At 53.8% G+C, this 12,823-nt stretch overlaps 2 protein-coding genes across 8 annotated transcripts; one reads left to right on the forward strand and one right to left on the reverse strand.

The window, feature by feature from the left end:
- Positions 1-752: 752 nt before the first annotated feature.
- GNPDA1 (glucosamine-6-phosphate deaminase 1) lies at positions 753-4,952 on the forward strand. 2 transcript variants are annotated; one of them, XM_065029425.1, is made up of 6 exons: positions 756-998; positions 1,334-1,435; positions 2,419-2,601; positions 3,304-3,488; positions 3,969-4,143; positions 4,407-4,952. In XM_065029425.1, the coding sequence occupies exons 1-6, from the start codon at positions 875-877 to the stop codon at positions 4,502-4,504; spliced, it is 867 nt and encodes a 288-aa protein (XP_064885497.1). In that variant the 5' UTR covers positions 756-874; the 3' UTR covers positions 4,505-4,952. The 2 variants fall into 2 exon arrangements, with proteins under 2 accessions (XP_064885496.1, XP_064885497.1); XM_065029424.1 differs by lacking the exon at positions 1,334-1,435 and having other exon boundaries at positions 753-998.
- Positions 4,953-5,756: 804 nt separating this feature from the next.
- RNF14 (ring finger protein 14) lies at positions 5,757-12,246 on the reverse strand. 6 transcript variants are annotated; one of them, XM_065029419.1, is made up of 9 exons: positions 12,100-12,156; positions 11,367-11,536; positions 10,907-11,069; positions 10,227-10,378; positions 9,362-9,886; positions 8,714-8,942; positions 7,895-8,067; positions 7,622-7,752; positions 5,757-7,028 (listed from the first exon to the last, which is right to left on the reverse strand). In XM_065029419.1, exons 2-9 carry the CDS (start codon positions 11,403-11,405, stop codon positions 6,977-6,979), a joined length of 1,464 nt encoding a protein of 487 aa, XP_064885491.1. In that variant the 5' UTR covers positions 11,406-11,536; positions 12,100-12,156; the 3' UTR covers positions 5,757-6,976. The 6 variants fall into 6 exon arrangements, with proteins under 6 accessions (XP_064885491.1, XP_064885493.1, XP_064885492.1 ...); XM_065029421.1 differs by lacking the exon at positions 11,367-11,536 and having other exon boundaries at positions 12,100-12,246; XM_065029420.1 differs by lacking the exon at positions 11,367-11,536 and having other exon boundaries at positions 10,907-11,066; positions 12,100-12,213.
- Between the last annotated feature and the right edge of the window lie 577 nt (positions 12,247-12,823).

Consider the following 12,823-nt stretch of genomic DNA (forward strand, 5'->3'; position numbering starts at 1 on the left):
TAAAATTCTTCCCATGTCCGACCGCAGCGCCCGGCTGCAGCCGTCACACCCGGCAGTCCCGTCCAAACCCAAACTAAGCCCAGACTTCTCAGCGTCCACAAGATGAGATCAGGAGCACTCAGTCTAGCCAGAGCGCTACAATTATTAAAATGCATAGGAACTGCACAGGCTGGATCCTAGCAAAGCAATATGGATGTTAGACTTTCTTCTAATGAAAGTCAAAGCTGTCTAACTTGGAAATAAGAGCTTTGCATCTCAACAGCGAATGAAGGCTTCACAAGGAGGGTTTCGGCACGTTTCCATCACAGCTCGAAGGCAGCACGAGTGACAAAAACGGAGCTCAGATTAGAGGTCTGGCCTCACCAGCGCCCGGGACAGGGGACGGACTGTGCCTGGGACAGGGGACGGACAGCGCCTGGGACAGGGGGCGGACTGTGCCCGGGACAGGGGACGGACAATGCCCGGGACAGGGGACGGACAGCGCCCGGGACAGGGGACGGACAGCGCCTGGGACAGGGGACGGACTGTGCCCGGGACAGAGGACGGACAGCGCCCGGGACAGGGGACGGACAGCGCCCGGGACAGGGGACGGACAGCGCCCGGGACAGGGGACGCGCAGCGCCCGGTCCTGGCCGTGCTGTTCGGACAGACTGGTAGCACGCAGCCACTCCACTGCCGGGTGCATCTAACCACTTCCTTCAATTCTAACCCTGAATTCTGACCCCGCGGTCCCGCCGGCGCCGGGAGGGGCCGGACCGGCGCTCACCCACCGCCCCGGGGGCGGGCGCGGGCAGCGGCCCGGCCGGTGCGGGGTCCCGGGGCGGAGCGGGCGGTAAGATGGCGGCGTAGCGGCGCTGTCCGGCCCGGCCCGGTCATGAAGCTCGTCATCCTGGAGACGTACGCGCAGGCCAGCGAGTGGGCGGCCAAGTACATCCGCAACCGCATCGTGCACTTCGGGCCCGGGCCCGGCCGCTTCTTCACGCTGGGGCTGCCCACAGGTGAGTGCGGGGCCGGGAGCCGAGCGGGGCCGGGAGCCGAGCGGGGCCGGGAGCCGAGCGGAGCGGGGCCGGGAGCCGAGCGGGACGGGAGCGGAGCGGGGCCGGGAGCCGAGCGGAGCGGGGAGCGGAGACGGGCGGGGCCGGGCTGAGAGTGGGGTCGGGGTCCAGCAGCGGAGCCGAGCGGGGAGCAGAGCCGAGCGGGGCCGGGCTGGGCTGAGAGTGGGGTCGGGGTCCAGCAGCGGAGCGGAGCCGAGAGCGGAGCGGGGTCGGGGCTGGCCCAGGAGCGGATCGGGTCCGTCTGGGTCCGCTCCCGGGCTGAGCCGCGGTGCCCGCAGGCAGCACCCCGCTGGGCTGCTACGCGAAGCTGGTGGAGTACTGCCGGAACGGAGACCTCTCCTTCAAGTACGTGAAAACCTTCAACATGGACGAGTACGTGGGTGAGTGAGCGGCTGCTCTGCTGAGCTGTGTGTTCCGTACCGCGCGCTGCGGTGTCTGTGCTGAGGGACTGACGGGCCCCGCACCAAACGTCCCGTCAGTGCCCGGTGGGCGTGGAAAATCCGCCTGCAAAACGTTCAAGGTCGGGAGGATAAAATTTGCATTGGCCAAGGGAGTTAATAGGGACAATTTGAAAACCTGTATCAGAAATGTTAAAGGGTATCAGGTGTAACCTGGTACTATCCGCATTAGATGCTGCTGTATTTTACCTGAACTTAAGGACTGACCAGCTAAGGGTCCGTCTTGTTGCAGGCTGAGACGGGGTGCGGTGTCAACCACCACCTCTGCTCTGGGGTGCTAAAGGTCACTTTGGCTCCAGCTCTCTTACAAGGACCCGTCCGAGTGTCCTTCCAGAACCAACTGGACTGTTGTTTATGGAGCTGTGGTGAAATAACCTCTTCAGAAGAAAGAGTACAGAGGGATTAGTGGGCAAGCCTGAAGCTCCAAAGGTGAAAAACATACAGACTAAATATTTGCCAATGGCAGTTTTACTCTGGTTAAGGCTTCTGTGAACAATCCTATCAAGGAGCATTAGGGAGCAGGCAGTCCGGTGTGGGTTTATGGCATTCAAAGGGAAAAAAATGTATACAATAAGTTATTTCCCAGGCTTCTGCACAGTTTTTTAATTGTCTTTGTTAATACAAACCGCGAGGAAGGCTGAAAAGGTGGTAAGAGCTGAGGCACAGTGCATGCCTGCTCTTCTGGAACATCCATCGCATGTTAATATGAGCACACGTGTTACTGGAGCTATTGTGATTGATTTTAATCGTGCTATTTAGGGAATTAAAACCAAATCATGGGAGTTGAGGGAGTCACGGAGGACAGAGAAGGCAGCGCTCTGTTACCAAACCACTGCAAGGGCAGGCAGGTGGTTGCGTGCGACATTCTCTCCGTTGGTCTTAGCCCCTCCGTGCTCTGTCACCAGGTCTCCCGCGGGATCACCCGGAGAGTTACCATTCCTTCATGTGGAATAACTTCTTCAAGCATATTGACATCTCGGCAGAAAACGTGCACATTTTGGATGGAAACGCACCCGATCTGCAGGCAGAGTGTGACGCATTTGAGGAGAAAATCAAAGCAGCTGGAGGAATCGAACTCTTCGTTGGAGGTGAAAACCCAAAGGACTAGCGGTCTCCAGCCACCGGCAGGAAGCGCTGCCTTTCCTCCGCCAGCCACCTCATTTATTATCGGGAGAGCTCATTTCCAGTGGATTTGCGGTGAAAGCCGCCCCATGCTCCATCGCTCTTGTGCTTGCTTGTCTTCCGATGTACCAATGTGTTAAGTGTTTCAACCCAGTAAGGGTTCCCAGGGAACCCAGTTCAGGGAAGAAGCAGGAGAAGCAGGCAGGGACACGTTTAAGATGCAGCAGGACAGGGTGCTGGGCCATCCTGTCTAGACCAGGCTTTTGCCAAGAAAGGTTGGAGCAGATGATCTTTGTGGTCCCTTCCAACCTGGTACTCGATGATTCGATGATTTGTACTGAATACAAAATACATTGTAATTGTCAACGCTAACAGGAAACTGCTGGGAGTAGTCAGGGAGTGCACACAAACTTTTCCCATCCGTTTGCTGTAACGTTCTGCAGCTACTTGTTGTCCCAGCACAATCAGGGAAGAGTCTTTGTTGACTTCTAAGGGGGCTTTTGCTATCATTCCTACCAAAAGCAAATTCGAGCTTGAGCAGAAATTGCAAGTGTTTTTCTCAGATCTGTATCTATTCCTGAAGCACCCAATGTCCTCGTAATTGTTGGCTCCACTTCCTGCAGTAACTGTCGCAGCCGCTGATGTGCTTCTCGCGCTCTCTGTCACAGGTATCGGCCCAGACGGTCACATTGCCTTCAACGAGCCCGGATCCAGCTTGGTATCCAGGACACGAGTGAAGACCTTGGCTATGGACACTATACTGGCCAACGCCAGGTTCTTTGATGGTGACCTCTCCAAAGTCCCCACGATGGCTTTGACGGTTGGAGTAGGCACTGTCATGGACGCCAGAGAGGTTCGGAGAAAAGCGGTCACTGGCTCTTGCTCTGTCTTCGTTTTTGCTCTGCTAATGCATTTGTGTAACCCTGCAGTATGGGTGTGATCCACAGGGAGCTAGAAAGGTTCTTTGGTTAAGAATCTCATCTGGGGCAATAATGGCAAGAATCACCAGCTGACCTGGTGCTACCCAGCAGCTCGTGTGAGCTGCACGGGACAGCTTTAACCGAGTCTCTGCCTTCATTTTATACTCGTTAACTCTCAATGGGTGCCCAACAGGAGCTCAAAGGATCTGAATCATTAAAATGACCCGCCAGGCTATGATTTAGTTGACAAATAAAATGACACCAGAGCAAACAGAAGGATGATACAGTGAAGTTCCCCTGGGAGATGTCGGGTGTCCCCATAGGGGCCGGGGTGGCTCCCGTAGTTCAGCATTGGGGCTGTGCTGTCCGAACGCGCTCCCGGCCCTGACTGACCTGCTGTGCTTGGAGTGCAGGTGATGATTCTGATCACGGGAGCCCACAAAGCCTTTGCTTTGTACAAAGCCATCGAAGAAGGCGTCAACCACATGTGGACGGTCTCTGCCTTCCAGCAACACCCCAACACCGTGTTTGTGTGCGATGAGGAAGCCACGCTGGAACTCAAAGTGAAGACGGTGAAATACTTCAAAGGTGAGCGTTCGGCTCTTGTACTCAGTAGGTGGCCCAAGCCGTGTTTTGCATGAGATGTTTCTGTTCCATCAACTCCCATGGGAGTAATTCCTTCAATAAAACAGCTGAGATGTAGTGATAATAAAAGCACAAAGGTAATGGCTGTGTGGGCATGGGAGCAAAGGAACAGCAACTCCAGCAATGTCTGATTTCATGAGCACCCCATGAATGAGAATTTTGCTTTGATATGTCTACTGAAGTCATCTTTGTACCTTCTCCGTTAGGTTTAATGCTGGTTCACAACAAGCTTGTGGAGCCCTTGTACAGCATGAAGGCGGCGGGAGCAGAGAGCAGCCAGGCTAAGAAGCCGTACAGCGATTAACCTCAGTGTTCACAGTGCCTAGCAGCTTTTCTGCTGAAAACCAGCTGTGAAGAAAGGGAATCTCTGCAGAAACTCATATTTGGTCTTAAATTAGCAAAATGATAGTGTGCTTGCTTCTTTCCATTAAAAAGACAGAGGCAACACCTGCCTTATTTAACCAAATGAGGAAGGGATCCAGTGTTCTGTGTTCCACAACCTCCTGCCCCTTACTCCCCGCAGGTAAAGGCAGTGGGGAATGAGCTGTTTAACCTGGGAAGCAGCTGCAATGGGACTGAAGCCCCAAAGGACCCGCTCTGCTCCCTGGGGGCTCAGCCTGGCTTGCACTGCAGAAGCTCCACGCAGGTGGGGCAACACAAACTGGGCAGCATTTATGTTCTTTATGCAGAAATTTGTAAGCTGCTGATCTGTAATATCACTTTCCACAGTAAACATCTTCATCTTTTTTTAAGTGGTCTTATTGACTGTATCTGGTGCTCAGTCTCACTGTGCCAGTGAAACATGGAACGGGGCAGGAGGCTGAACTGGACTCGTAATAACCAGCTTTGAACAGCAACACCACAGCCTTCAAAGCAGGAGAAACACCTGTTATTTTGCACAGGATTTCTCCATCACCAAGAACCAAAGCTCTATTAAAGCAGTTTGGTAGGAATGTTATAGCTACTGCTGCTCCTGATGCAAGAGCTTCCCCCTTGTCTGGTTTGCACAAGACACCTGCAGTGGGTCTGTCCTGCCCGTCAGCAGACATTGCATTAACAAGTGGGGATCCTGAAAGGGGAGGAGGTCACAGCTCTCTGCCTTCTACCACAAAACATCTGCAAAGACTCCAGCACTCATTCTGTGCAGGCACAGAAACGGAGCAGGCGAGGAGGGGTGTAGAAGTTAACAAAGAAAGTCTGCGCCACGTTAGGTGGGTCGCCAGCCTGGCTCTGTCAGGGAACACGGGTCCTGGTTTTGGCTGTTCCACATTTGCAGCACGAGCAGATTGTCCTATGAACACAGTCACCTCCTGGTCCCCTCCTCAGGGGCTCTGTCCCCTCTGCCTCCTGCAGAACACGGGGCCCCAGGTGCCTGGAATTCAGGACACGGTGTGGAAACATCACCCTTCTGTCCCCACGCGTTCTTGGGAGCAGCGCAGTCCCTGTCACCCCCGCTGCCCCAGCCCGTGTCACCGCAGCACGAGGCCACGGCCACGCAGACCAGCTCTGCCCCACACTGACCTGTGCTGCCCCAACAGACACAACCAGGACACTACTGACCGCCTTAAAGTGAATTTAGTGCATGTGAAAGGTGCAGGAAATACAATTCAAACCACACGCAACGGAACCTTTCCCTACACACTGTCCCACACCTCTCATCTTTTTAATCACAGCCAATCCCAACAGTACAGACTTTCATCCTCCGTGAGAGGAGCTAAATCAGCACTCATTTTGCCCACATATCTGAGTATAAATGTATTTACAAGCAGTCAACACTGAGCGAGAGGTGTTCACCTGGAGCGGCTGAAGATTTCCAGTTCCCAGCTATCCGTCTGGACCCTGCGAGTTGTTTTGAACACAGCACACACAGCTGTTATTTTCAAAACAATTTTTTAGACCATTCTGCAAGTGCAAACACTTTTTAAAAATAGTGCTTCCCTCCAGGAATTACTTTTATGCTGAAAAAACAGAGATCTTAGGGGAAACAATTTGGTTTCTGAAATAATTTGAAGTGCAAGAACAGTGGAAATAAGGGATCCACTCAAGAAGGAAAACGATTGACTCAAATTTCTGATGAAGAATCTGACAGATACTTCCATCCTCTGCCTGGCCACATATGCGGCGCATCCCCTCGGCGCTCACCGCTGGCGGGATAAGGAGCAGCACCGTAAGTTAATACAAGAGCAACACAGAGATAAGTCAAACTGCTCCAATGTCTGGAACGTGTTTGGGCGCTCCTGCCAAAGCTCTGGGCGACACACAGAGCCCGGCGGCACAGCCAGCGGGCAGGGGCGGGGAGGATCAGCTTCCCCACCGTTGGGAAGCATCAGCGACAGAGCAACGAGCTGCTTTTCAGAGAACAGCTCAGGAAAGGCCAGAGAAGCAAAAGGTGCAGGATACTCGAAAGGTCTGTCTCCTTGAAGGAAACTCCCCAGCATTTCAGTGACTTGGGATTTGGTTTTGCTCGTTTGCTTTTGAAAAAGGGGCACTTCCTCATCATACATTTTTTCTGTACTTTTCCACTTCTGACTGGCTGTATTTGTCTTTAACACTCGATATGACTGGCAGGGGCTCCCACGGTGATCCTGACCGCAGGACGGGTAAAACGGCTGCTTTGGTTTTGGCAACAGCCTCTGAAGCGCGCGGATGCTGCAGCGCACGGCAGTTACCGTTCCTGTGCCACGTACCGGAGAGAAAAGAGAACAAACGTGACCAAAATGGAAAGCATCTGTCTCGCGTTTGTTCGGCTTTTCCTGCTCAAGAAGGCCACTGGGTTTCAATCTCCAGGTTCCAAGGGCTCACCATCAACAAGCATCATGTGAAACAACCTGCAAGACAGCCAGGGAGGTACATCGGGACATACAGAAATAACACACGTACAAAAACCTCAATCTAAATGCGACAGAAAATACAAAAGTGGCAACATGACTGCTGGGAGAGAAGGGAATGTGAAAAAGAACGGCCAAGGTAAAAAGAAAAGAATCCAGTCAGCCACAGCCGTTCCAGCGGAACAGCCAGCGGAGGACTGAACGAACTGCTGGCCTCTGGACTGTTGCGCCCAGACACCGCGCAGCCCAGCGCCGGGCACAGCCCAGCGGAACACAGCGGTTCAGAGGCTGCTGTAACGACCGAGCGCTGACCTGCCGCCCTTCCGTCTGTCCGGCCGGCAGCTCCGCCCTGCGTCGCTCACACGCCCGCGCAGCCACGAGCTGAGCCGAGGCTGCAGCTTGCGCACCCAGAGCCGGTGTCGCGGTCACACACCTGAGCGTCCGCGAGGCACCGCGGCCCTCCGGGCTGTCTCTCGGCACAGCAGCAGGGCAGGCAGGAGCAGCCCCAGCGCGCGTCTCCGGGGTTTTAAAGCAAAAGTTTTAAACAAAAAACCAGAGTTACGGCACTAGAAGAAACGTGTGTAAATACCCACCCGTTGAAGCAGGGGGAAGCTGGGTCATTGTAGTGTGCGTAGGGATCTTTGTTTGGCAGACGACCCATACAAATCCAGCAGAAATGCAGCATGCAGCTTGTACACGTCATCTTGTTACAACCATCCATTTTCTGGGAGGGGAAGGAAATGAGAAAGAGCATTAACACAATCTGACCATGTCAGGCTTGTCTCTAAACGATAACAGTCCTCAAACTGCATCAACTAAGGAAAACATTCTACACCGATTCCCCAACCCTTCCCCTCTGTATTTACCTCTATGGGGGCAGAACAGCCAGGACAGGGCTTGGAGTTGCTTTCCAGCCATTCTTTACTGTCCATCTCCTCCAGGATTTTCTGAATCACTCGTTTCCCATAACGTTGTTCCAAGAATCTTTTAGTTTCTCGGTCTCCTTCTAAATAGTCTTTTCGCAAAGATAATAATTTCTCTGGGGAATAAAACAAACAAATCAGCTTTTCTAATACATTATATAAAGAAGTCCAGCTAATAACAGCATAAAGTATTCTCAAAGGAAACTAACATCGTTAATTCAAAGGCAAGTAAAACATTAATATATATAAGAAAAAGATGAGAACATTAAAAGCCCTCTGCCTCCAAATTCAACGCTTCTACAAGTTTCATCATAAAAGAGACCAGTCCATGGAGTTAGAACATATCTACCATGTAAAATAATGGAAAAACATAAATGCTGTTTCCGAACACACATTCAGTGAAGCTCTGTTACGTGACTTCAAGACCCACGGAACAGAGAAGCATCCACCTGATTCCAATCTCAGCTCTGACAAGAGAAAGTGGTGGGTTTACAGGAAAGGGTCAAAAAAGGCACATGTACAACTATTCTTCCCTTGCCATGGCCTCTCACAATTTGCCCATCAGCAGTTTGGGGACTTCCTGAGCTGGGGAGCGTCATCAAAGGAATATTTTGAATGGCCAACAACAGACCTACTGCAAATGAATCGCATTTTCACAAAGCTCACGTGGCGATGAGCTTCCTTGCTCAATCTCTGACCTTCCCTCTTTCTCACATCCCACGTAGCTGCTATTCAATGCGGTTCTGAAATGCAATGACTAACCTGCCGTGAGTCGACACGGAGAGACCCCGTGGTACGTCATTCGACAGAACGTACAGAAGGCGTAGTTGCAGCAGGAACAGATGCCAATGATGCTCTCGGGATCCTTCATGACCGGGGTCTGGCAGCCGCGGCGGGGGCAATACACCACGTCTGCCATCGTGTCCAGGGTGGACTGCAGCAGCAGGCGGTCGTACCGCGCAAACAGCTGCTCTCCAACCAGCTCCTTCACCTGGACAGAGACCAAGGGGAGATGCCGTGTCTGAAACGCTGAGCCTGCTGCCAGCGGCAAAAGCAGGGACTCAATGGCAAAGATCCCACAGCGGGGAGGAATCCACTTTAGAGTCTCCACTAGGTCATGAAAATGCTCCTGGAAATGCCATTTAACAGTGATTAATCAAATGAAAAGCACGCAGTGTGAAATGCAACAGGAATCCAGTCCGGCCTCTGGCCAAGGCCGGTGCTACTACAGTGAGCAGAGTTCTGCGCCAAGTGGTCCAGGTTTAACTCCCAGAGCCCCGAGTGACTCCCGAGGAAGAACAGACCTTCCCCAGGTACACTCCTGGTGCTCAGCAGGACAAGACACACCTTGTCTGCCGTAATCACCAGCACGTTACAGAGCTCGACCGTCACCGCTCCCACGTTCGTTACCTGGCCGGGAGTGGCAACCGACGAACACTCCGAGTCGGGGCAGTTGAGACACTGGACCTGCCCGTCCCTGATCTGGATTTCGAAGTAGTCCTTCAGGCACGCTCTGCAGTACACGTGGCTGCACTCCATGAAGTACATACACTCGCTGCCCAGCTTCTCGCAGAAGCAGATATTGCACAAGAACATCTTGCTGTCAAAGCATTTCCTCCTCTGAGCCTGATCCGAGTCCAGGATTTCCCTGATCAGACTGGACAGCGACTCCACGTCCTGCACGGCTCTGGCATCGAGGATTTCTGCCCCAGCCGCGGCTGCGCACGCTGCATCCCCGCGCTGCTCAGCGTCGGGAGGGACCGGCGGCGGCCCACTCTGCCCGCTCCCTCCATGGCACATCTTGAGCTCATACGGGGAGGAAATCTGCAGATAACTCAGCGTTTCTTCCTTCAGAAACTGCATCCAGGCAAACAAGACCACGGAGCCTCGGTTCTCTTCCCATATGTTGTCCAAGTGCCTGCAAAGAGTGCTGAGCTAGAAAACAAGAACAATTCCGGGGCTCAGGACGTTCTGACGACTCGTCACTGTTTGCCTCTCCTCCCACGCTCCTCCTCAGTGCCACCTCGCATTTCAGATTCTGGAGGTGCTAGTACAGACGAGAAATACGTACAAAAATAATGCTCACAGGCGCAGCTTTCACGCCGCAGCATGGTGACCACACAACCGTAAGGAGGAAACAAAAGAAGAGCCAACAGAATGAGCAATGTGATCGTTTACGTCTTCATTTGACTTTCATCTACTGCACTAACATCCCCAGAGCACTGTCGGTTATAAACTTACCGACAAGTTCAAGTGTCAAAACTGTTTCGCAAACCTGGGCTTGGGAGAGCCATTTTCCACGGAGCGTGAACACGGGTGGGGAGGTCGACGGGTAGTCAGGTGGGAGCTCAAAATTCAGCACAAGGGGAGGCAGAAAGCTGACGGTGTATTCGCTGCGGGGGCTCTGGAGGGTCTCTGCGGAATTGCCTGAACCAAAGACGATGGAGAAATAACAAGATAACGAAAATAAGGAAATGCAGCTCCTGCTGACAGCACCCAATATCTCTTGTTTCAGGTGATACGTTTCCGGGTTTAAAGTCCAACCCTCAATAACTAAACTTCTCAGTGCAGTCATAGTTCACGGAGTTGTATGTACATGGTGAAATCAGGAAACACCAGAACTGTGAAACACCAGATCCTCCACAAACAAAGGCCATGGAAAGATATATCCTCAAATCAAAAAAAAACCCACATGTAATAAACGAACTTAATTATTCCAGAGAAATACTATCACTCATCTCTAACTTTAAAGCTCGCTAAGGAGGTTACACACATGAGGATGAAATCACCCACCCGAACAGAAACCCAAACGGCACGGCGAGCACAGAACAGGGTCGGTCCTGCTCTGCCGCTCAGAGCTCCCACGGCGCACTAGAGCAGCAAACACCGAAGCATCTACCTGGAAATGAGCCCAGGCAAACCTCATTTTGGAATAACACAAAACGTCCAGCTCACCATTCACAGAAACGATGAAGTCTTGGGGCAGCTCCAGAAAAATCCTTGTTTCTCCCCCCTGGGCAGACTCGGATCTCTTGAACACGTCCTCATCGTAAATGCTGGCCAAAGCCAGCAGCTCGTCCTCCTGAGCTTCTCTGTCCTCTGAAGACATGGAGAGCTGCTGTGGAGTTAACACCACGCTACAACATCCACTGAATCAGCACATCCCAGCCCAGCCATTCATTTGGGCTGTTGACTCTATACTGCTACAAGACGACTTAGAAACTCGAGTAACTCACATATAACGATAGAAACAGGATAAACCATATTGACAGCTGTAGAAAATAAAAACCACCTTAACAGAACATTGGAAAATCAGAAAGCAAATTGTCTCTAAGTGTTGGAGGCTAAAGACAGTACCTCTCGCCTAGTGTTGTAAAACAAAGAAACAAACAGCTGCATTTACGACTGAAGTTACCAAGACATCAACGAGCAGCTTCAAATCCTGCGGAGGCATCTCGTGGCCGCGCTGCCGTCCAGCTCTAGAGTTGGGCAATAAAGCCCCATTTCACCAGTCCCCTGTCCACCCCAGCCGAGCAGCGCCAGTCGCAGGTGCTGGGTGCCAGCGCAGAGCTCCTGAGCGCTCCTCTGGGAACCAGAGACCAGGAGCTTTTATCGTCGTAGAAAGCACGGAAAACACCGACCTTTGCCAGCAAAGCGCACACGGTCCCGGCCCCGGAACCTCTGGGCTCTCTGCTCCCGGCAAACCAACGCCCCAAGGGATTAAAGTCCCTCAGCGCTTCCATGACGAACGCTGACAAACCTGCGCTCCCGCCCCGCACCCGCTGGTTCCCCTTTGCTCCGCTCGTGTCTCCGCAGCAGCCGTGATCGCTGCGATCCCGCCGGGCCCTGGGCCGCCCGGAGCCCGACAGGGGCCGAGTCCCGCCGGCCCCACCCGCTGCGGCCCCGCCAGCCCGGGGCTGTTCGCTGCTCAACAGCGGAGGTGGCGGCACCGCGGAAACCCCACCGCAGTGTCCGGCTCAGGCTCCCCACGCCAGCACGGCACCATCGTTATTTCGTTTCCAGCCATTGCCCCTCCCCGCCTCACGCCGCAGCACAGCGCGGGGAGCAGCAGCACCGCCGGCTCCCCGCTCCCCAGAGCCGGGCCGGGCCCGGCCGCACCGCCCGCCCCGACCTGCTCCCCGCCTCACCGGTGCCTTCCGCCGCGGGACGGCGAGACGAGGAACCGGGCCCGGCCCTCCCGGAACAGCCCGGCCGGCGCCGCGGCTGCGGGGATGAGGGGGCGGCGGGCGGAGCCGCGGCCCAGCCCCATCGCGCTCGCCCCGCAGCGCCCCCGGCGGCCGGGAGGACCGCAGCGCCTGCTCTGTTGCAGAGGACTGACAGATGTTCGAGCCAACACCCACTTCTGAGAGCGAGGGACATACGGGAACGCTCAGGAACTCAGAGCCAGGAGGCTGCACCAGATTTACGTTTAAAGGAGCTTACTTAAAGTCCAGAAAACATTTGCACCACTTCCTTGCATTTGCCAGAAATTAAGCACAGAAACACCTTTGCTTTGAATGCATGAACAGTTCTCCAGAACCTTCCACCACTTATTCCCGGCAGGCAAATGCAGTGGGGAATGAACTGTTTAACCTGTGAAGCAGCTGCAATGGGGACTGAAGCCCCAAAGCTTAAATGTGAAGATAGAGGAAAGCCCAGTGTTCCAGAAACCAAACGGCTGATCGCTGTGGGCTGTGTTCCCTTCGGTGAGGACGAGTGCACCCGGGCTCGCTCCTGCTCCGCAATGCGCTTTGACATTGCACCCACTTCAAACAGAACTGCGCTGGCTCAGCCCGGGGAGGGGGAGGATCCAGCAGCACGTGCACAGCTCCGAGTCGTCCCCGCAGCACGAGGCCATGGCCACGCAGACCA

Source organism: Columba livia, chromosome 14 (genome assembly GCF_036013475.1).
Source record: "Columba livia isolate bColLiv1 breed racing homer chromosome 14, bColLiv1.pat.W.v2, whole genome shotgun sequence".
Classification (NCBI taxonomy): Eukaryota; Metazoa; Chordata; class Aves; order Columbiformes; family Columbidae; genus Columba; species Columba livia.